This window comes from Colias philodice, chromosome 14 (assembly GCF_061535455.1).
Source record: "Colias philodice isolate Cphi_HAF_F1 chromosome 14, ilColPhil1 Martin Lab GWU primary, whole genome shotgun sequence".
Taxonomy (NCBI): Eukaryota; Metazoa; Arthropoda; class Insecta; order Lepidoptera; family Pieridae; genus Colias; species Colias philodice.
The window spans coordinates 11682385-11698316 of NC_143099.1; the positions used below are offsets into that span (position 1 = coordinate 11682385).

Consider the following 15932-nt stretch of genomic DNA (forward strand, 5'->3'; position numbering starts at 1 on the left):
TATTGCATGAACGTTCTGAAACCAATATAAAAACGAAGTACCTACCTTGTATGTTTTTTTGAGTTAAATATAATTAAATTTAATCTAAAATAACGTTTTTTTAAAGAACGATCATTATTTAAAAACAATTTATTTATCAATTTCTATTATTATTGACACCTGATTTTTCAACGTAGACACACCCGATGAAATGTCAAAACGGTCAATGTGTCAGATTTGGCCTTCAATTTTCGAGGATTCTCTTGCATTTCGGGGAGGTTTTGCAATGTTCAAGTGAAGTGATAAATTCTAAATAAATGCTGTGACATCTGTTAAATGAGCTCGTGTTAAAATGACATCGAGAAGCAAAAATGCTGTTCGCAGCTACGAGACAGACATCGAAAAGAGCAGGGAAGAGTCCAATTGGAAGAAGGCAGTGGAATTGGCCCAGCAGCTCAAGGCTAGGTCTCCACAACACGGTACGTAATGTTGCTACACCTTCTTAATTAGTTTTAATTTAATAAACCGTCCAGGATTCAATTTCAATGTAGTTCATGTGCTGTAAGTGAGCGAATTGTGCTTGTAATAGCATTTATACATTTTACGAGCAATGGAACCGATGTACTCTGTTTTTGTGTTGATTTTCTGTTTATAACCAGTTAACCCTTATTAAAACGCTGGGAGCTATACTTCCCACGTCTCAGATTGAAGTAAATCGTGTTTTATTTTTATATGCTTAAACCTAATGCAGTGTAATATTTATCTACGCAATCTTAACATTTCAGAGAACTTTTTTTCATGGAAACACTTTTCAGAGAATTATTATATGTCATGGTAAACACACGTCAAAGTCAGGTGACGTGATTTTGCAGCCGAAAACGACCGTTATTTTTTAGTTTTTGGTGTAGTGCTAAAAAAAAATTAGATAAGTAGATTTGAGTTCTAGCTATGTAAACTAGACTATATTACGGTTGCGTGAAACGTAAAAATATGCCCAGAATCTTTCGTTAATACCTTGGTAGAGTCGATTGAAATTAAGTCTTTAAGTGGGAAGATATCATCCCAGTGTTCGTCACTGCACACGACATTCGGAAATTCTATATATAAAATCTGTGTGTCTAAAAAATCTTTTTTAGTTGGTATAAGAAACTTATTTATTGTTATTCGTTATTTCCTGATCAGATAATTAGAAATCTTAACTCAATACATTAGTATTTACCTATTGTTTTCATTTTGTTGTAGAAAAATGCCATTTTTATGTTGAAGTCATTCATTTTTCAATTCCCGAATTCTTCCCTCAGTAAAATAAACTTGCATTGATGAGAACTTTCACCTCCTTTATTAAAAAACTTGATCTTTATAATTTTTTACGATAACATTAAATTCACAAGTGGAGTCAGGGCAACTAACTAGTGTTTTAAAATATTGATGTCTGGAGTGGACACTGGGAGCTATAGTTCCCACCTATCCAAACTTTTTACAAGAGAGAACAGATGACGGGATATATACTTCCCACCGAAAAAAGGGTACTTCCCCCCCACTAACCCCTTTTTTGTGTGTATTTTTGAAATCTACGACCCAAAATTACCCAGGAACGTATCTTACTTTTTTGTTAGCTCCTCCACAGGCTCGCGTTTGAATAAGGGTTAACAAATAATGGACTTTGCACATTTAATTTAATACATATGTATTCTATGTTGTAATAAATATTGAATCATGCAAAAGTACAGAGCTTCTACTAGCAATTATAAATAATTGTAGCTTTAAACATTACAATTTTACATTTGCTTATGGAATAATTTATTATGTTTATTGTTAAGTATTATAATACAAACTTAATTGTGTTGTCTGTTTGGTGTACTTATCTGTTTCTAGATCTCGTACAAACTTTAAAATTGCAAATTAACTGTATACTTAACTATAACTAACATTATATTTATTATGTTACGTTTTGGGAAAATAAACTAAATCTATGTACATAGCATTTTTTGTAGTTAGGTCGTAAGTTACATAATGATAGGTGTTTGAAAATCTATGTATTAAAAATGTCTAATTTGTATGCGCCATACATATTAAAATTAATAAAATTGATGATAATATTATGATTAATAATAAACATGTTTGTGTGATTTAGCATTTAATATTGAATTAAAATATAAGAAATGTTTATAATTATAGAAGTTTGTACAGAAATCCAGCCATTTAGCAAAAAGTTGAAAATTCGATACTTCAAATTATTTGTTTTTTATGAGTTGTGGTTACAGAAACATAATAAAGTTCAAGAAACATCAAACATTATTTTTTTATGTACTTGTAAAAGTGTTATAGATTCCTTTGCGATTAATAAATAGCTTTTGCATCAAAAGTACAGATGCTTAATTTTATTTATTACTAGCTTACTGCCCGCGGCTTCGCCCGCTTTGTCTAAAACCTAATAAATTATATACTAAAACCTTCCTCTTGAATCACTCTATCTATTAATAAAACCGCATCAAAGTCCGTTGCGTAGTTTTAAAGATTTAAGCATACAAAGGGACATAGGGACAGAGAACGCGACTTTGTTTTATACTATGTAGTGATAACATTTCTTGACTAAATTATAATTACTATTGCAGAGAGCCTAGCCCACTTCCTCATCGGGGAAGGCAAGCTAGAAGCCTATCTGGACGAATGGCCACCCATAAAAGAAAACATAGAGCGAGCGCAGAGAGAGCTTTCCGATCCCAAAGGCTACTTGACATTAGCGACAGATGAGGCTGGCAAGAAGGCCGGTGTGGCATTGGACGCTCATCTGCTGCTCGGCAAGTTGCACTTTGCGTGTGGGTCTTATGACGATGCATTGAAACATTATAAGCATGCTGAGTTGAACACTTTGACAGAGAAAGAGCTGCCTGTGTAAGTGATTTGATTTCTTTGTGTAGATTTAAAAAATTTAATAATATGTTTTAGTAATAAAAGTAAAAAATAATGTCACTATTAAAAGTAAGCCTTACTTTTTAGAAACTGGTATTTCACCCACGACTTTGCCTGTTTATTATAAAACTAAACATATTACATAGTAGTTACTTCTTTGAAAACCATGCTAACCATTATTGAAAAAATGGGTCCTGTCGTTTTCGAGTTTATTGCAAACAGGTAGACAGATTCAGAAAATATCTATTATGTAAAGATTTAGAAGATTCTTGAAATAGAATACCTTTGATTTACTTGTCTAGAATTCTATTTTTGCATCTAAAACAAACATTAACACCTGCTTGATACATAAACATTTTATAGCCCATTAACATGTTGCTTTCAAAAGTGCTTTATGCTACTTCATTGGAAAAAACAATACAATTTTATTTTCACTTTAAGTAAACATAAAATAGTTTAAAATTACTAAGCGAATGTCACCTTCATAATAATTTCTATTGTTGTGATATATTATTAACCGACTTCAAAAAAAAGGAGGAGGTTATCAATTCGGCCGGTATGTTTTTTTTTTTTTTTTTTTTTTTTATGTATGTACACCGATTACTCCGAGGTTTCTGAACCGATTTACGTGATTCCTTTTTTGTTCGATGCGGGATGGTGTCGAATTGGTCCCATAAAAATTTTATTCGGATAGGCCCAGTAGTTTTTATTTTATGAGCATTTTTGTCTGCATATTTGTAAATGTTGCATGTTTGTAAATATTGTCGTTAAAAAGTTTGAAGTCGGTTGTTTTTAACGCAGTTATCACTTGTTAAGTATTTGGATGTATTTGAATTCTTAAAGTGTAGGGTTGAAACTTGAAACTCGAGTAACATTAAATATTAAAAATATTTCTTATTTAAATTCTCCTTTTTTTTTTGTAGCCAATGTTAAACCACTAATTTGAAGCTTACAATTTATGTTGCAGCTTAAAGGTGCTTTTCCACAAATAAAGTGAGAGGAAAGTGTTTGTAAATTCATAACCAATCATATCACTTAATTCAGTTTGAAGCTTGAAGCTATACTATTGGTTTTTTTTTACAAAAAAAAAAAATCTTTATTGTTACTTAAACATTTTGTAGAAAATACTTATTTATTTACAAACATATTCCTCGATACACATCCTCGCATATTATTGGTGGAAAGCACCCTTATTTGTCTTTATCGAAGCATTGCTTGTATATAAGCTAATAACATTTAATATGTGAAGGCTACTCTTATTACTTCTAAGGCTATATTAAACTGTATGCTTTGCTGAGTCACGTTCGCGTGTACTCGATGACGTCATAACTTGATTTAAACGATGACATTACTGTAATTAAATATTACTCTTTGTATGAAAACATGTGTCAGTTAATTTGATGTTATCATGTTTAAAATATGATGCCCGATTACATTTTTTTACATGGAGAACTTACAAAACTGTTTTAAACATATTATACAGGTTGTTATTAATATTATCCCCATATTTAACCCATTGAGCCCCAATGGGCCCGATCGGTCCCAGACACAATGGATTTTCTATTATGTCTGTGGTTCCGGGGCTAGACAGATTAAAGGAATATATTTTTTTCTATTCATTAAAAATTACTCATTTATAAAGCATATGAATGCCATAAAACTAAATATCAAACCCTGAATATATTATAGAGATTTAATTTTCTTTTCAGCCGAAGTCTACGAATAGTAGCCGAGTCGTACGCGATAAAGGGATTATGCTTAGAACAGACTACATTACCAGCAGCTACAAGTCGATACAAACAAGCTGAAAAAGAATCTGAGTTGGTAAGTTAAAATAATTTTACAATTTTAATAATTTTACAAAAACCGTTAAATTATGCTCACAGGATCGGTATCTCGACTAAAAGAGGTTTTCACAGTAAATAACATTGCATTATAAATTTGTTAAATGAACAACAAAAAAAACTATTTGTGGAACAAATATTAAAGCTATCAAATTGTTTCATCGCTATTAATAAACTTTGCATTTTTTTCTATAGAGTTTCAAGAAGATAGTAAGGTATATAATTTCCAGATACGCAGTTTCGAACTAGCCTCAGACCTTACCCTACTATACCTACAACGCGCGTCGAACGCCCGCGCGGGCGCGACGCTCGAAACGGCGTTACAGAGGGCGCCACTGTTGCACATACGAGCTGGCAGGCTGAGCTGTGCTATAGATAGGTAAGAATGGTGAAAAAAGACGGGTTGCACTCCAGGAGTGCCGGCAGAAGTGAAAACTTGATTATTAACGTTCAGCATGTTTGATATTTTGGAATGGTATCCGTCTTACGCTTTTTCGATCAGGTCACGTGTCCTGACGCGAGTTTAAGATTTTATACCCATTACAGAAAAAGTGCTCAACGCCGCTAAAGAAGTTTTCACTTCAAAAATCAAAATAATAAAAAAATTGGTTGTTTGTAAAGTAGGCTTACGATGGAGATGTTTACGTGATAACATAATGCAGTGGCAGCGCTCGAGATGAGACAGGAGATCGGTCCGTCTCTCTCTCGTTATACCTGCGATCGCGCTCGTGAGGTTTTGGTGTGACACAAGTTTCTGAACATGTCACCCGACTAAAACGATTTTAACAACGTTATCTCGTTAATAAGTAGGTACTTAATTAAAAAAAGCGCGTGTGGCGAGCACACAGGTCAGAAATGAGACTTCTTAAAATGGAACCACCGTTCTATGTTTCACTGTGTATAATTTTTTTTATTATTATTGAAATGAAACTTTTTTAGGCGCGTTGAGAGTAAAATTTCAAGGTCACGATATGGCAATACCGTCACGTCATCGAGGAGGCGACAATTTTAGTACGTGTGTTTCTTGCCAAAGAAGTTTCATTTCTGACACGTGTAATATATTAATTATTTGTATTTATTAAAACTATTTTATTAACTTACAATTATAATTTTATCTCGTTACTCGTATCAGGTACCGAGAAATGCTAACAGCAGTGGAGTCGGTATCCACACAGGCGTTAAGGTTGACGCTCGCAAGACAACTTGCTGAGGTTCTCATGAGAGGGGTCACGGGACAGGTAATTAGTTTTAACATTTCAATTAAGTTGGTAAAAAAGGTAAGTGATTGTTTTTTATAAAATGTAATTAAATAATAATTTTCTTGAATATTTGATATTTCAATTTTTGTATATTTATTGGTTGAAACTCTTTTCCTGTTTAATATTTCTGATCTGTCTGGACATATTTCTATGCCGATTTGTGTTCAAAACTATTATATTTTGTTAGGAATTATAACTTAATCATAAAAGATTCTGCGCAGATTCAAAAAAATGATAATTTTTAACGTAGGAAAAGTCCCGTACGCACGTGAATTTTCCGTAAGCGTACGTACGCGCTAGTTTTCCGTACATACCTTCCTTTTTTGTACAGTAAAAAAGAGCGTGTGTGCCGAGCACACGCGACAGAAGTGAAACTTCTTGGGCAAGGTTCAAAGATACCATAATCGTTGTCATACTCCATGACGTGACGGTATTACCAGAACGCGACCTTGAAATTTTACTCTCAACGCGTCCAAAGAAGTTTCACTTCAAAAAACATAATTTATGACATCGACCAAGTCACGTGCGTACTCTACTTTTGCGTACATACCGTTCTTATTTCTACATTAATAAATATATTGTCTCCAGGTATACAAAGCGCCACAAAAGATGTCTCTCCCCGCGCAGTCACAAGGCACGCTGTCGCGGCGGAGAGACGACCACGTGGCCGAGGGGCCGTGGAAACCAAAGAAGTATGCAGCTATTAATCAGGTATTTGTGACTATTTTAAATATGTATAATTGTATAATAAACGGCTTTATATTTTTAAGTAGATTACAATAAAGTTGAAATTCTAACTCAAACTATCCAATAAATCAAAAATCATTTTAATATTTTGCCCGTGAACACAAAACTCAAAAAACAAAGAAAATAAAAATAAACTATTTAAAATTCATTACTGCAGTTTTTACAGTCAAAACATGAGGAACAGTCAAAACATAAGCCCAACTGTACCCACAGTTGGGCTTAGACCAGTTATTTTAGAAGTAAGCTTGATCTGTTTCTATGTTTTGAAAAATCTTATTCCATGCTTTAAACATTTTAATTATGACACAAAGAAATTGTATAGTCTCACAATCATGTACATTTAATTTGCACATACCATTCACATAAATAAGAAAGAGTGTCGGTCACAGGGTGCTTCCTTGTGGCACTCCGTAAAAAAAACTTGTGTGGAATACTCAGTTTACCGTCTATGCGTACAGATGGTAATTTGTTAGATAGAAAAATTTTAACCACGCGTAAGAAAGGATTCCATGCGTTTACAAATACAAGCTTATAAACAGCATAATTCAAGTTCACTGTGTCAAAAGCTTTTTGAAGGTACAGATATATTCCTAAACGCATTAAGTCTATTGTGAAGATGTTTTTGTTTGTATATTGTAGTAAGTTTTAGGATTACATAATTTTCTAGAATCTATGCTATGTTAATGTATGTAATGTATGTAAAACTCACTTTTCGAAGATATGTTATGCGAGTTGATAAAATATTTTAGAAATATATCACGATGTCTCATGCTTTTGAAATTTGAAGTTCAGTTAAGGGGATTACTATGGTCAAAACCGGAAAACACCTTATACATATTGAATTTTGTTGAGGAAACTGTTGGTACGATTGTCTTAAAAAAAATATATGTGATACTCAAGGATATAATTAACAAAGTGTATTGTTTACTTTTCAGTTTAGAACGGCCTAAACATAAAAAAAATACATAGAAATCAACCCCTTTTTGAACATAAAACGCATTTTGTTAGGAAAACGGCTACATATTTATACATGAAATTTATACCAAAAAATATGTTATGATATTTGTAACAATTTGTATTGATTGTTTTTTCAATTTTCATTATTATCGTTAAATTATCAAGAAAAAACTCGAATTTATAATAAAACCCACATAAAACCTCACCTCTATTGCATATTTTCGACGAAATTTGACGGTGTCAGTTCGACTCGGACGGGGGACTGTACGTGCGGTTTTTTTTGCAAAATAACGCTAAAATTCACCGAATTGAATGTTTTGTTAAATTAAACCAGATTGTAATAGGTATTTACATGAGCAGTTCATGAAATGAAAGTTAAAAATAGGTATGTAAAGATATAAAAATCTGTTTGTAAATTAGTTTTGTTTTTGAAAGGCGTCATTGAATAATATCCAGTGTTGATAATTTTTGACAGTAAAATATTATCAGAAAACACATACCTATAAAACAGTAACCAGACTTTCCCTGTGCCTTGAATATTTTTTAAAAAAGATTTATTGCTGTTCTATCGTATATTTTAAGGGTCCAAAACAATCCAAAGCCGGGAGATACTGACACAAAATTTTGGGTCATTTGTAACCGGATGGCGGTTCTACAGTGGTCTTAGTACGCAATGACAAAAAGAAAAATCATGGTCAGAACAGTGGTACCGGCATACTAGTCGCGTGGGCGTTAGTCGAACTCGTCGGATAAATTACGGAAGGCAAACGATTTGTAACACAAAAATTTTAGGATTTACCGATAGCCCATAAAAAAGAAGTAGGCGGTAGTGTCATGCCATACTTTTCCGGTGTAATTTACAGCCCACAATACCGACGTGAATGCGTTGATTTAAAAAAAAATTCAACCATTTGTACCAGGCTAACTTTGGACAGGTAATCATCGTCCAGTAGCCATGTACGAAAATCGCCATGCCATACTTTTCAGACAGTTCCAAATGGTCGCCATACCGCCGAAAATCAGCAATTTTTTTTATATTGTATAAAATCATTTAATTTTATATTATTGTATAAAATCGTAGGAAAGTCAAAACTGACATAAACGTATAGCAACATTTTTAGCCGACGCCATTATAGGACGAAATTCTCAATTCAACTGAATTTTTTGTTGGTTCCGTTACCTCCGCACTTTTAACTGGGTGAACCGATGATTTCTTCTACACTAATATTATAAAGAGGAAAACTTTGTTTGTTTGTTTGTTTGATTGTAATGAATAGGCTCATAAACTACTGGACCGATTTTAAAAATTCCGTTCACCATTCAAAAGCTACATTATCCACGAGTAATATAGGATAGGTTTTATCCCGGAAATTCCACGGGAACGGGAACTATGCGAGTTTTTATAGATACCGACACAACTAACACTGTATTCTTTGTACGGAAGGTATGACCCTTATCAGTCATAGTCATAGGCTCTGGTAACTTCAGTCGCAGGAAAATCACTCATTTTGTAATGTGTTCAAAGATAAACAGTAGAAAAAAAACTCAGTTTAAAACACGTTATAATATTTTTGATTTGAAGCTGCTATATAGTCGATAAATAGGCACCAAACTCTTAAAGGGATATAATATTTTAATGTTTAAAAATCGAAACACATTTTATTTCTCGTCATCATTTCAAAGACGTAAGGGATTTAAAAAATTAACCCCGAACTAACTACAAAATACATAACAAGTCGAAAAAAACGTGATTTCTTGTCCGTTCCCCTATTTTTTTCGGTGTGTGTAGGTTGCATGCATATATTCCTACTAGGTATGAAGAGATATACAGAGAACGCTAAATACATTTGCCTGATCACCATTACCATTCGATACACCATGACATGGTAGAGGCCGTTCTATAGAATTACGTCAAATAATGTACTCCATCTTTTATATCTCTGTAGGTGAGATGTTCTCCACCCTAGCCATCATCAGGTCTCCTGAATATAGTAGAGTCCGTGTTGAATAAAATTAATTTCTAAATCGGTGTTTTCTTAACTGTTCCCCACTCTAGAACTTATAATTACTTGCTTAGTCATTTTAAGGTCTCCAGAATGGGTCATGTAGTAGAGACTTTGCTTATAACGGTTAATGTTGAAAGATGAGTCTTCCTACATTACATTTACAACATACATAGTACACAATATTTACTATTCATAAATGTAATATGTTACTGCCTCTCAGAGAAAACATAAATTAGGTAGAAACCACTAACACATTACGATACAATACGATACAGTATACAATTCCATAATCTTTGGTCACTTTTACTTCAACAACGATGTATATTTATAGAGGGCGGTTAAAAAAACAAATTCAAATGTAGTGACAGAATCATTAAGGTCGTTGAACCGTGTAATTGCCTTAATATAGAATATGTGTCGTCGTCTGTTTGACCTATTCGTGTAGGTATTTTAAAGTCTCATAACAATTACATACTTATATGCTTTTTTTTATTGTCGAACGTTTCGAACGTTTTTAGATTTTTTCACGTTTCTTTGTTTTAATTTACATTTTTTTATAACTTATCCATTAAAATTGAAATTTCTTCATAAAAATCTCCTTTGTCCTTCGCTTTTAAAACTTTTCCAGAATCTGTGGTCCTTGGCTTATGATCAAATTTGTTATAAGTCTATGTTGTCTTTATCTTGAAATATTTACGGTTTTGCTACATATTAGTCTCTGTCATCATTCCTATGATTTTGGTTTTCATCTGGTCGTTTGTCTATCGTGTGTATAGTTCGTGCCGCGCAATGAGTGAGAGGAGGAGCTGCTATTGCTGGTAGTGACATATTAGTCTCTGTCGTCATACCTATTATTTAGGTTAAGGTCTGATTGTGTGTGTATTGTGTCAGTTCGTGCCGCGCAACGAGTACGAGGAGGTGCTGCTGGTGCTGGTAGTGACATATTAGTCATTGTCATCTCTATGATTTCGTCTGATTGTTTGTGTATTGTGTCAGTTCGTGCTGCGCAACGAGTGAGAGGAGGAGCTGCTATTGCTGGTAGTGACATATTAGTCCGTATCATCACACCTATGATTTTGGTTTTCATCTGTTTGTGTGTATATAGTTCGTTTGTGTATTGTGTCAGTTCGTGCCGCGCAACGAGTACGAGGAGGTGCTGCTGGTGCTGGTGGTGGGCGAGGCGATGGCGGTGCGCGACGCGGTGCTGTCGCAGAGCGCCGAGTTCGAGCTGGCGCGCGCGCACTCGCTGCGTAATGCGGCCGCGCTCTGCGACCTGCTGGCGCTGGCCGCTCTGCGCTGGGGGCAGCTGGCGCTCGTGCTGGAGGTGAAATTAGTAATAAATATAAAAAAAAAATTACGATGAGTTATACCTCGTGACCTTTTCAATCTTTTCGTCAATCTTGATTTTGTCCCTTTCCATTTTAACAACGATGCAAATGATCTTACACCTCTACAAATTTTTATCAGGCGCTTTACTAGCACCTTTGCAGACGATGACGTAAAAAAAACGCATGTAACATTGCTGATACGTGTGCTCGGCACGCACACGTATCAGAAGTGTCTAACGTAACGTATTGCCATGGCGTGACCTTGAAATTTTCGCACTTAAAGAATTTTCATTTCAATAATAATTAATCGATGTATATGTGTGCGCAGTCGCTAGAGCGCGCGATGAAGTTCTCGTTCGGGTGCGCGCACATCTGGCGGCAGCGCGCGCTGGCCACGGCCGCCGCGCCGCGCCCCGACCCCGCGCACACCGCCGCGCACCCGCCCGCGCACGGTGAGACACTAGCCTTACAGACACATCACATATGACTACACAACGCACATGTATTATATACACCTGTCAAAACACGTTACATATGACTACACAGAAGACACATGTATATGCATAAGCATACGCTAGCACACACGTATACATGCAAACACATACCGTATACACGAACACGCATACTCATACCCAAACACGCATGCTCACGGACGCATACGTACACGCATATGCACATGTTCACAAATGCATATGCATATGTACATGTGCACAAATGCATATGCACATGCGTACGCATGCGCACACGCATATGCAAACACACATGTGTACGCAAATAACGTTGCAATGTTACGCAATGAATACGCTTAGGCGCAAGCACACTATGCGTCATCAGAACGATATTTTCACCCTCTTAAATGTACGATTCAAATGTAAACACACATTGTGTATAATTTTTGAAGTGAAACTTCTTTATCGGGGTTGGAAAAAAATTAAGTGTAGCATTTTTTCGTTACGCGTGACATTTTTCCGTTACGCGCCATCTTTTTCTTATCCCTACCACGCGTGATTCGACGTATTTCTGTAAAGTTGCATATAGTAAATTATTTTTTGAAAAATAAGGTCATAAAGAAGTTTCACTTCTTACGTGTGTACACTAGTACACGCACACATTTTTTTAATTAATTATCGTTTATAACAATCCGGTATATTAACAGGCAGTAGCGCATGGAGCGCCCTAGTGCGCGCGGCAGGCGTGGCTCGCCGCGCGGCGCCACTAGTGCCCCGCGACGCGCCGCTGCGGCTGGTAGCCGCGAACACGTGCTATCGCGCCAAGTGGGTAAGCACCGCTTCACTATAATAAATTCTTCGATATTGACTTTAAATACAAATTAAATTATATATTTGAAAAAAAACTAAGACCTGTGTTTAAAATTGTGTTAGAGACTTTATAATACCCCATAATTTTGGTAAATTACATTTGTTTTTTAACTTAAATGTGAAACGTGAAAATAGCACATTCGATGCAGCCTTTTTTTGACTAAATCGACAGATGCGGTGGATTAATGCCCGTTTTCACCAACAACCCGTAAAATTTAAGTGTCACCTAAGTCAGTTTAAGGGATACCTAACGTAAAATTTGCTTTCACCGACGGATAAGTGTCACTTATATCGTTAGGTAGCCCTTAAAATTTAGGGGGTGAATATTCGATCCCCTAACGTTTAAGTGACAGATATTTATCCTATTTAACGTATTAAAAATGGATAGCGACGACGATACAAAGATTTAGAAGCAATTGAAGTTAAAGAATTATAAATTAACCGAAGTTTGCGCGAATTTACCGTGAAAGATCAAAGGATTTTAAAAAATATGATGACAGATAAAATTTGTACACGTTTTCTCTTTTCTGCCATTATTTTTAATAATATAATTACAAACACCAAAGAAAAATAACAATAATCAAACAACGAATGCAACCGGCAACAAAATCAAAACAGAACATAGATAATTTCACGAAGCGACTTGAGTCACGCGATGACATTGTCATTTGTCATTAAAAATGTCACTGTGAAGTATGATTTTAGACAAAATATAAAAAGTTGTGTTTTTTATGGTTTTATATATTTTTAAGGTAACAAACTCAATATTTACACATAAACTAAGTGAAATTAAGTGATTTTTCAACTAAATATCAATAGAATCCTATAGTCGATACACTTTTCGACTAACATTGCGTAGCATCCCCTCACTAAACGTCACTTAACTAGGGGTTTCTTATTTAGGTGACCCCTAAGATGGTGAAACAGAATTTAGGTTAGGTAGTGATTTGAAGGGTCCCTTAAAATAAGGAACCCTTACTTAGGAGACTGTTTAGGGGTTACTGGTGAAATCGGGCATAAGTCTCTAGAGTCTAGAGCGATCTAGAAAACTGCTATATCCATTGATGATGAAAATCAGTGCAGTATTTTTTTAGTATATCGTGAATAGAAATACAGATAGACAGATGAAGCATCAAAAAACTTTTGTTTTTCTCTCCGATTGGTTTTATAGACGAAATATACATTTTTTTGTTAGGTAAAATTTCATGGAAGGTTTTTTAATTAAATAATGGACGATTGAAAGAATTAAATTGTTTAAAATGAACTCTGAATGACTGACGTCAAATTATTTTGTAAGTATCAATTTTATTGAAATAACACAACAACCAATTAATTTCCAACAATTATTCACATTTTTAATTATAAATCTCTTTTCTCAAAAATGCTCTTGTTTTCCCCTACCAATCCAATTTAGTTATCATTAAAACATTTCCAACAATGTTCCCATTATTTTCCTAAAAGAATCCCCAATATTGGTTAATAAAGTGGCAATGCATAGATAGAGGAGGGCATACAGTTCGCGGAGGACGCACTTCGAATAGAGAGGGAGAAGGAGCGACCCTCCGCCATGCTGGCCCGGTGCTACCTGCACTGCGCTATTGGGCATCAGATGAAGGCACAGGTAAGTTAACCGACGACACAGAATACATAATAGTAGCTAAACGCTACAGAACGGACACTCTCCGCCTCCCGCCAAAATTAAACACTTACCTCCCGCGCACGATCAGTCTAAAAATGGGCCATATTTTTCTACAAGGACGATACGCAACGAATAGACTACAGGCCCGTGTTGAAAAAATTATGGGTCATTTGACCCACCAGGTGACCTATCTAGAACGATATAAGAGCATAAAATAATAAGATTCAGCACTATGACGTCACTTGTAAGCTGTCCACCTGAGTGCAGATGAGAATTCGAAGGTTCAGGTAGAGATTTTCTCCCCTTGTGTCCATGATTTTTGTACGGCGTTGCGGAATAATTGATTAAAAGTAGTATAGAAATAGTATGACACAGATGCCGTACAAAATCAAATGACCAAATTTACCCCGGCAACTGTCGAAAAATAAAAATAAATTCCGACTTTGTGGACCACCATTTTTGTACGGCATCTGTGTCATACTATTTCTATACTGCTTTTAAGCCATTATTCCGCAACGCCGTACAAAAATCATGGAGACAAGGAGAGAAAATCTCTACCTGAACTTTCGAATTCTCATCTGCACTCAGGTGGACAGCTTACGAGTGTCGTCATAGTGCTGAATCTTATTATTTTATGCTCTTTTATCATTCTAGATAGGTCAGGTGGTGGGTCAAATGACCCATAATTTTTTCAACATGGGCCTGTAGTCTAGAAGATTGACAACATTAATCAAATTGACTTAAAGTAATTTTATTATTTTGGATTTGTGATTATCGTTTTTCGTAGAAAATGGTTAGATATTGTGCTGTTTATGGATGTATTTCATCAGAAAAACGCGAATTTTTTTTTTACGCTAGTCACAAATGTGCCAACCATAAAGCGTTAACACACACATTTGCAGTCTTTACAGTGTGACTGTCAAAACGATAATTTTGTATGGAGTGTCCGGGGTGTGCCGACGATAAAATATCGAAGAAATTCTCAAAACGACGTGTAGTTTTTTTTATGTACGACAATGTAAAGCTTTCTACAATGTAGCTAATTGCTATGTTTAGGTCAGGTGGAATTTGAAAAAAATGCAGCTTTTTCAAATTCCACCTTGTTGGTTGTTCCACCACAATGTTCATCTCACTATAATTTGTTCTTCAATAACGTGTTTTAATTTTTATGGACCTTTTTTGTATATTGAAATGCAGTTTTTTCTCTCGTATGTAATATTAATTATATTATGTGCAAATTTTGAATCTTTAATTCATAAATTGACTAAACCTTTTTAGTTAATAAATTTTTTGGTCCTTCAAATCTATTACTTTGGAAAGCTCTTTTTCTTATATTTTTTATACAAATTTTGCCTTGATATAGGACTCTTGTCAAATATTCTTTGGTCCTTCGCGTATATCATAACACTAATAAGCATGCATGAGCATGTATTTTATATTTTAGAAAACAAACTGCCGAATCGAGAAGGACAGTGAAAACGACATAAGCCTCAAGTATTTAGTGAAGAGTGTGCAATTGGACGACAACGATCACCTCGCGTTCTACCACCTCGCGCTGCAGTATATGTACATGGGCATGCTTAATGAGGCGATGGTAAGTTCATTTTTGTACTATTTTTCTGTGATTTATATATATTTTTATTGTAAACTTTACTAGGGATTTATATTTTAATTGTAAACTTTACTAGGGATTTTGTGAAGTGAAATTTTTTTAGGCGTGTTGCGAGTAAAATTGCAAAAGTTAAAATTGAGGTTATGTGAAAAATTGTAGATATTATCTACAACTTTTCCATTTTATTTTTTCCATGGGACTTATATTTTGTCGGAAATAGAGATAAACCATTTTTTAAACATTCCTTTCTTTTTAACATTCACTATTCGGATCGACCGCAATTTATTTTCTGTACATTTTTATTATATTCCCCTCCTTTTCTAATGGGT

At 34.8% G+C, this 15932-nt stretch overlaps 1 protein-coding gene across 1 annotated transcript in view; it reads left to right on the forward strand.

The window, feature by feature from the left end:
* The first annotated feature begins 215 nt into the window (after window positions 1-215).
* The window catches only part of Ttc7 (tetratricopeptide repeat domain 7), a 101864-nt gene continuing 86147 nt past the window's right edge, over window positions 216-15932 (forward strand). Inside the window, exons 1-11 of the mRNA XM_089703150.1 lie at window positions 216-458; window positions 2595-2874; window positions 4602-4716; window positions 4967-5115; window positions 5869-5974; window positions 6584-6706; window positions 10832-11029; window positions 11362-11485; window positions 12190-12311; window positions 13851-13973; window positions 15436-15585. Of these exons, the coding sequence (XP_089559276.1) occupies window positions 332-458; window positions 2595-2874; window positions 4602-4716; window positions 4967-5115; window positions 5869-5974; window positions 6584-6706; window positions 10832-11029; window positions 11362-11485; window positions 12190-12311; window positions 13851-13973; window positions 15436-15585 (1617 nt within the window). The 5' untranslated portion in view covers window positions 216-331. The remainder of the gene's footprint in view (window positions 459-2594; window positions 2875-4601; window positions 4717-4966; window positions 5116-5868; window positions 5975-6583; window positions 6707-10831; window positions 11030-11361; window positions 11486-12189; window positions 12312-13850; window positions 13974-15435; window positions 15586-15932) is intronic.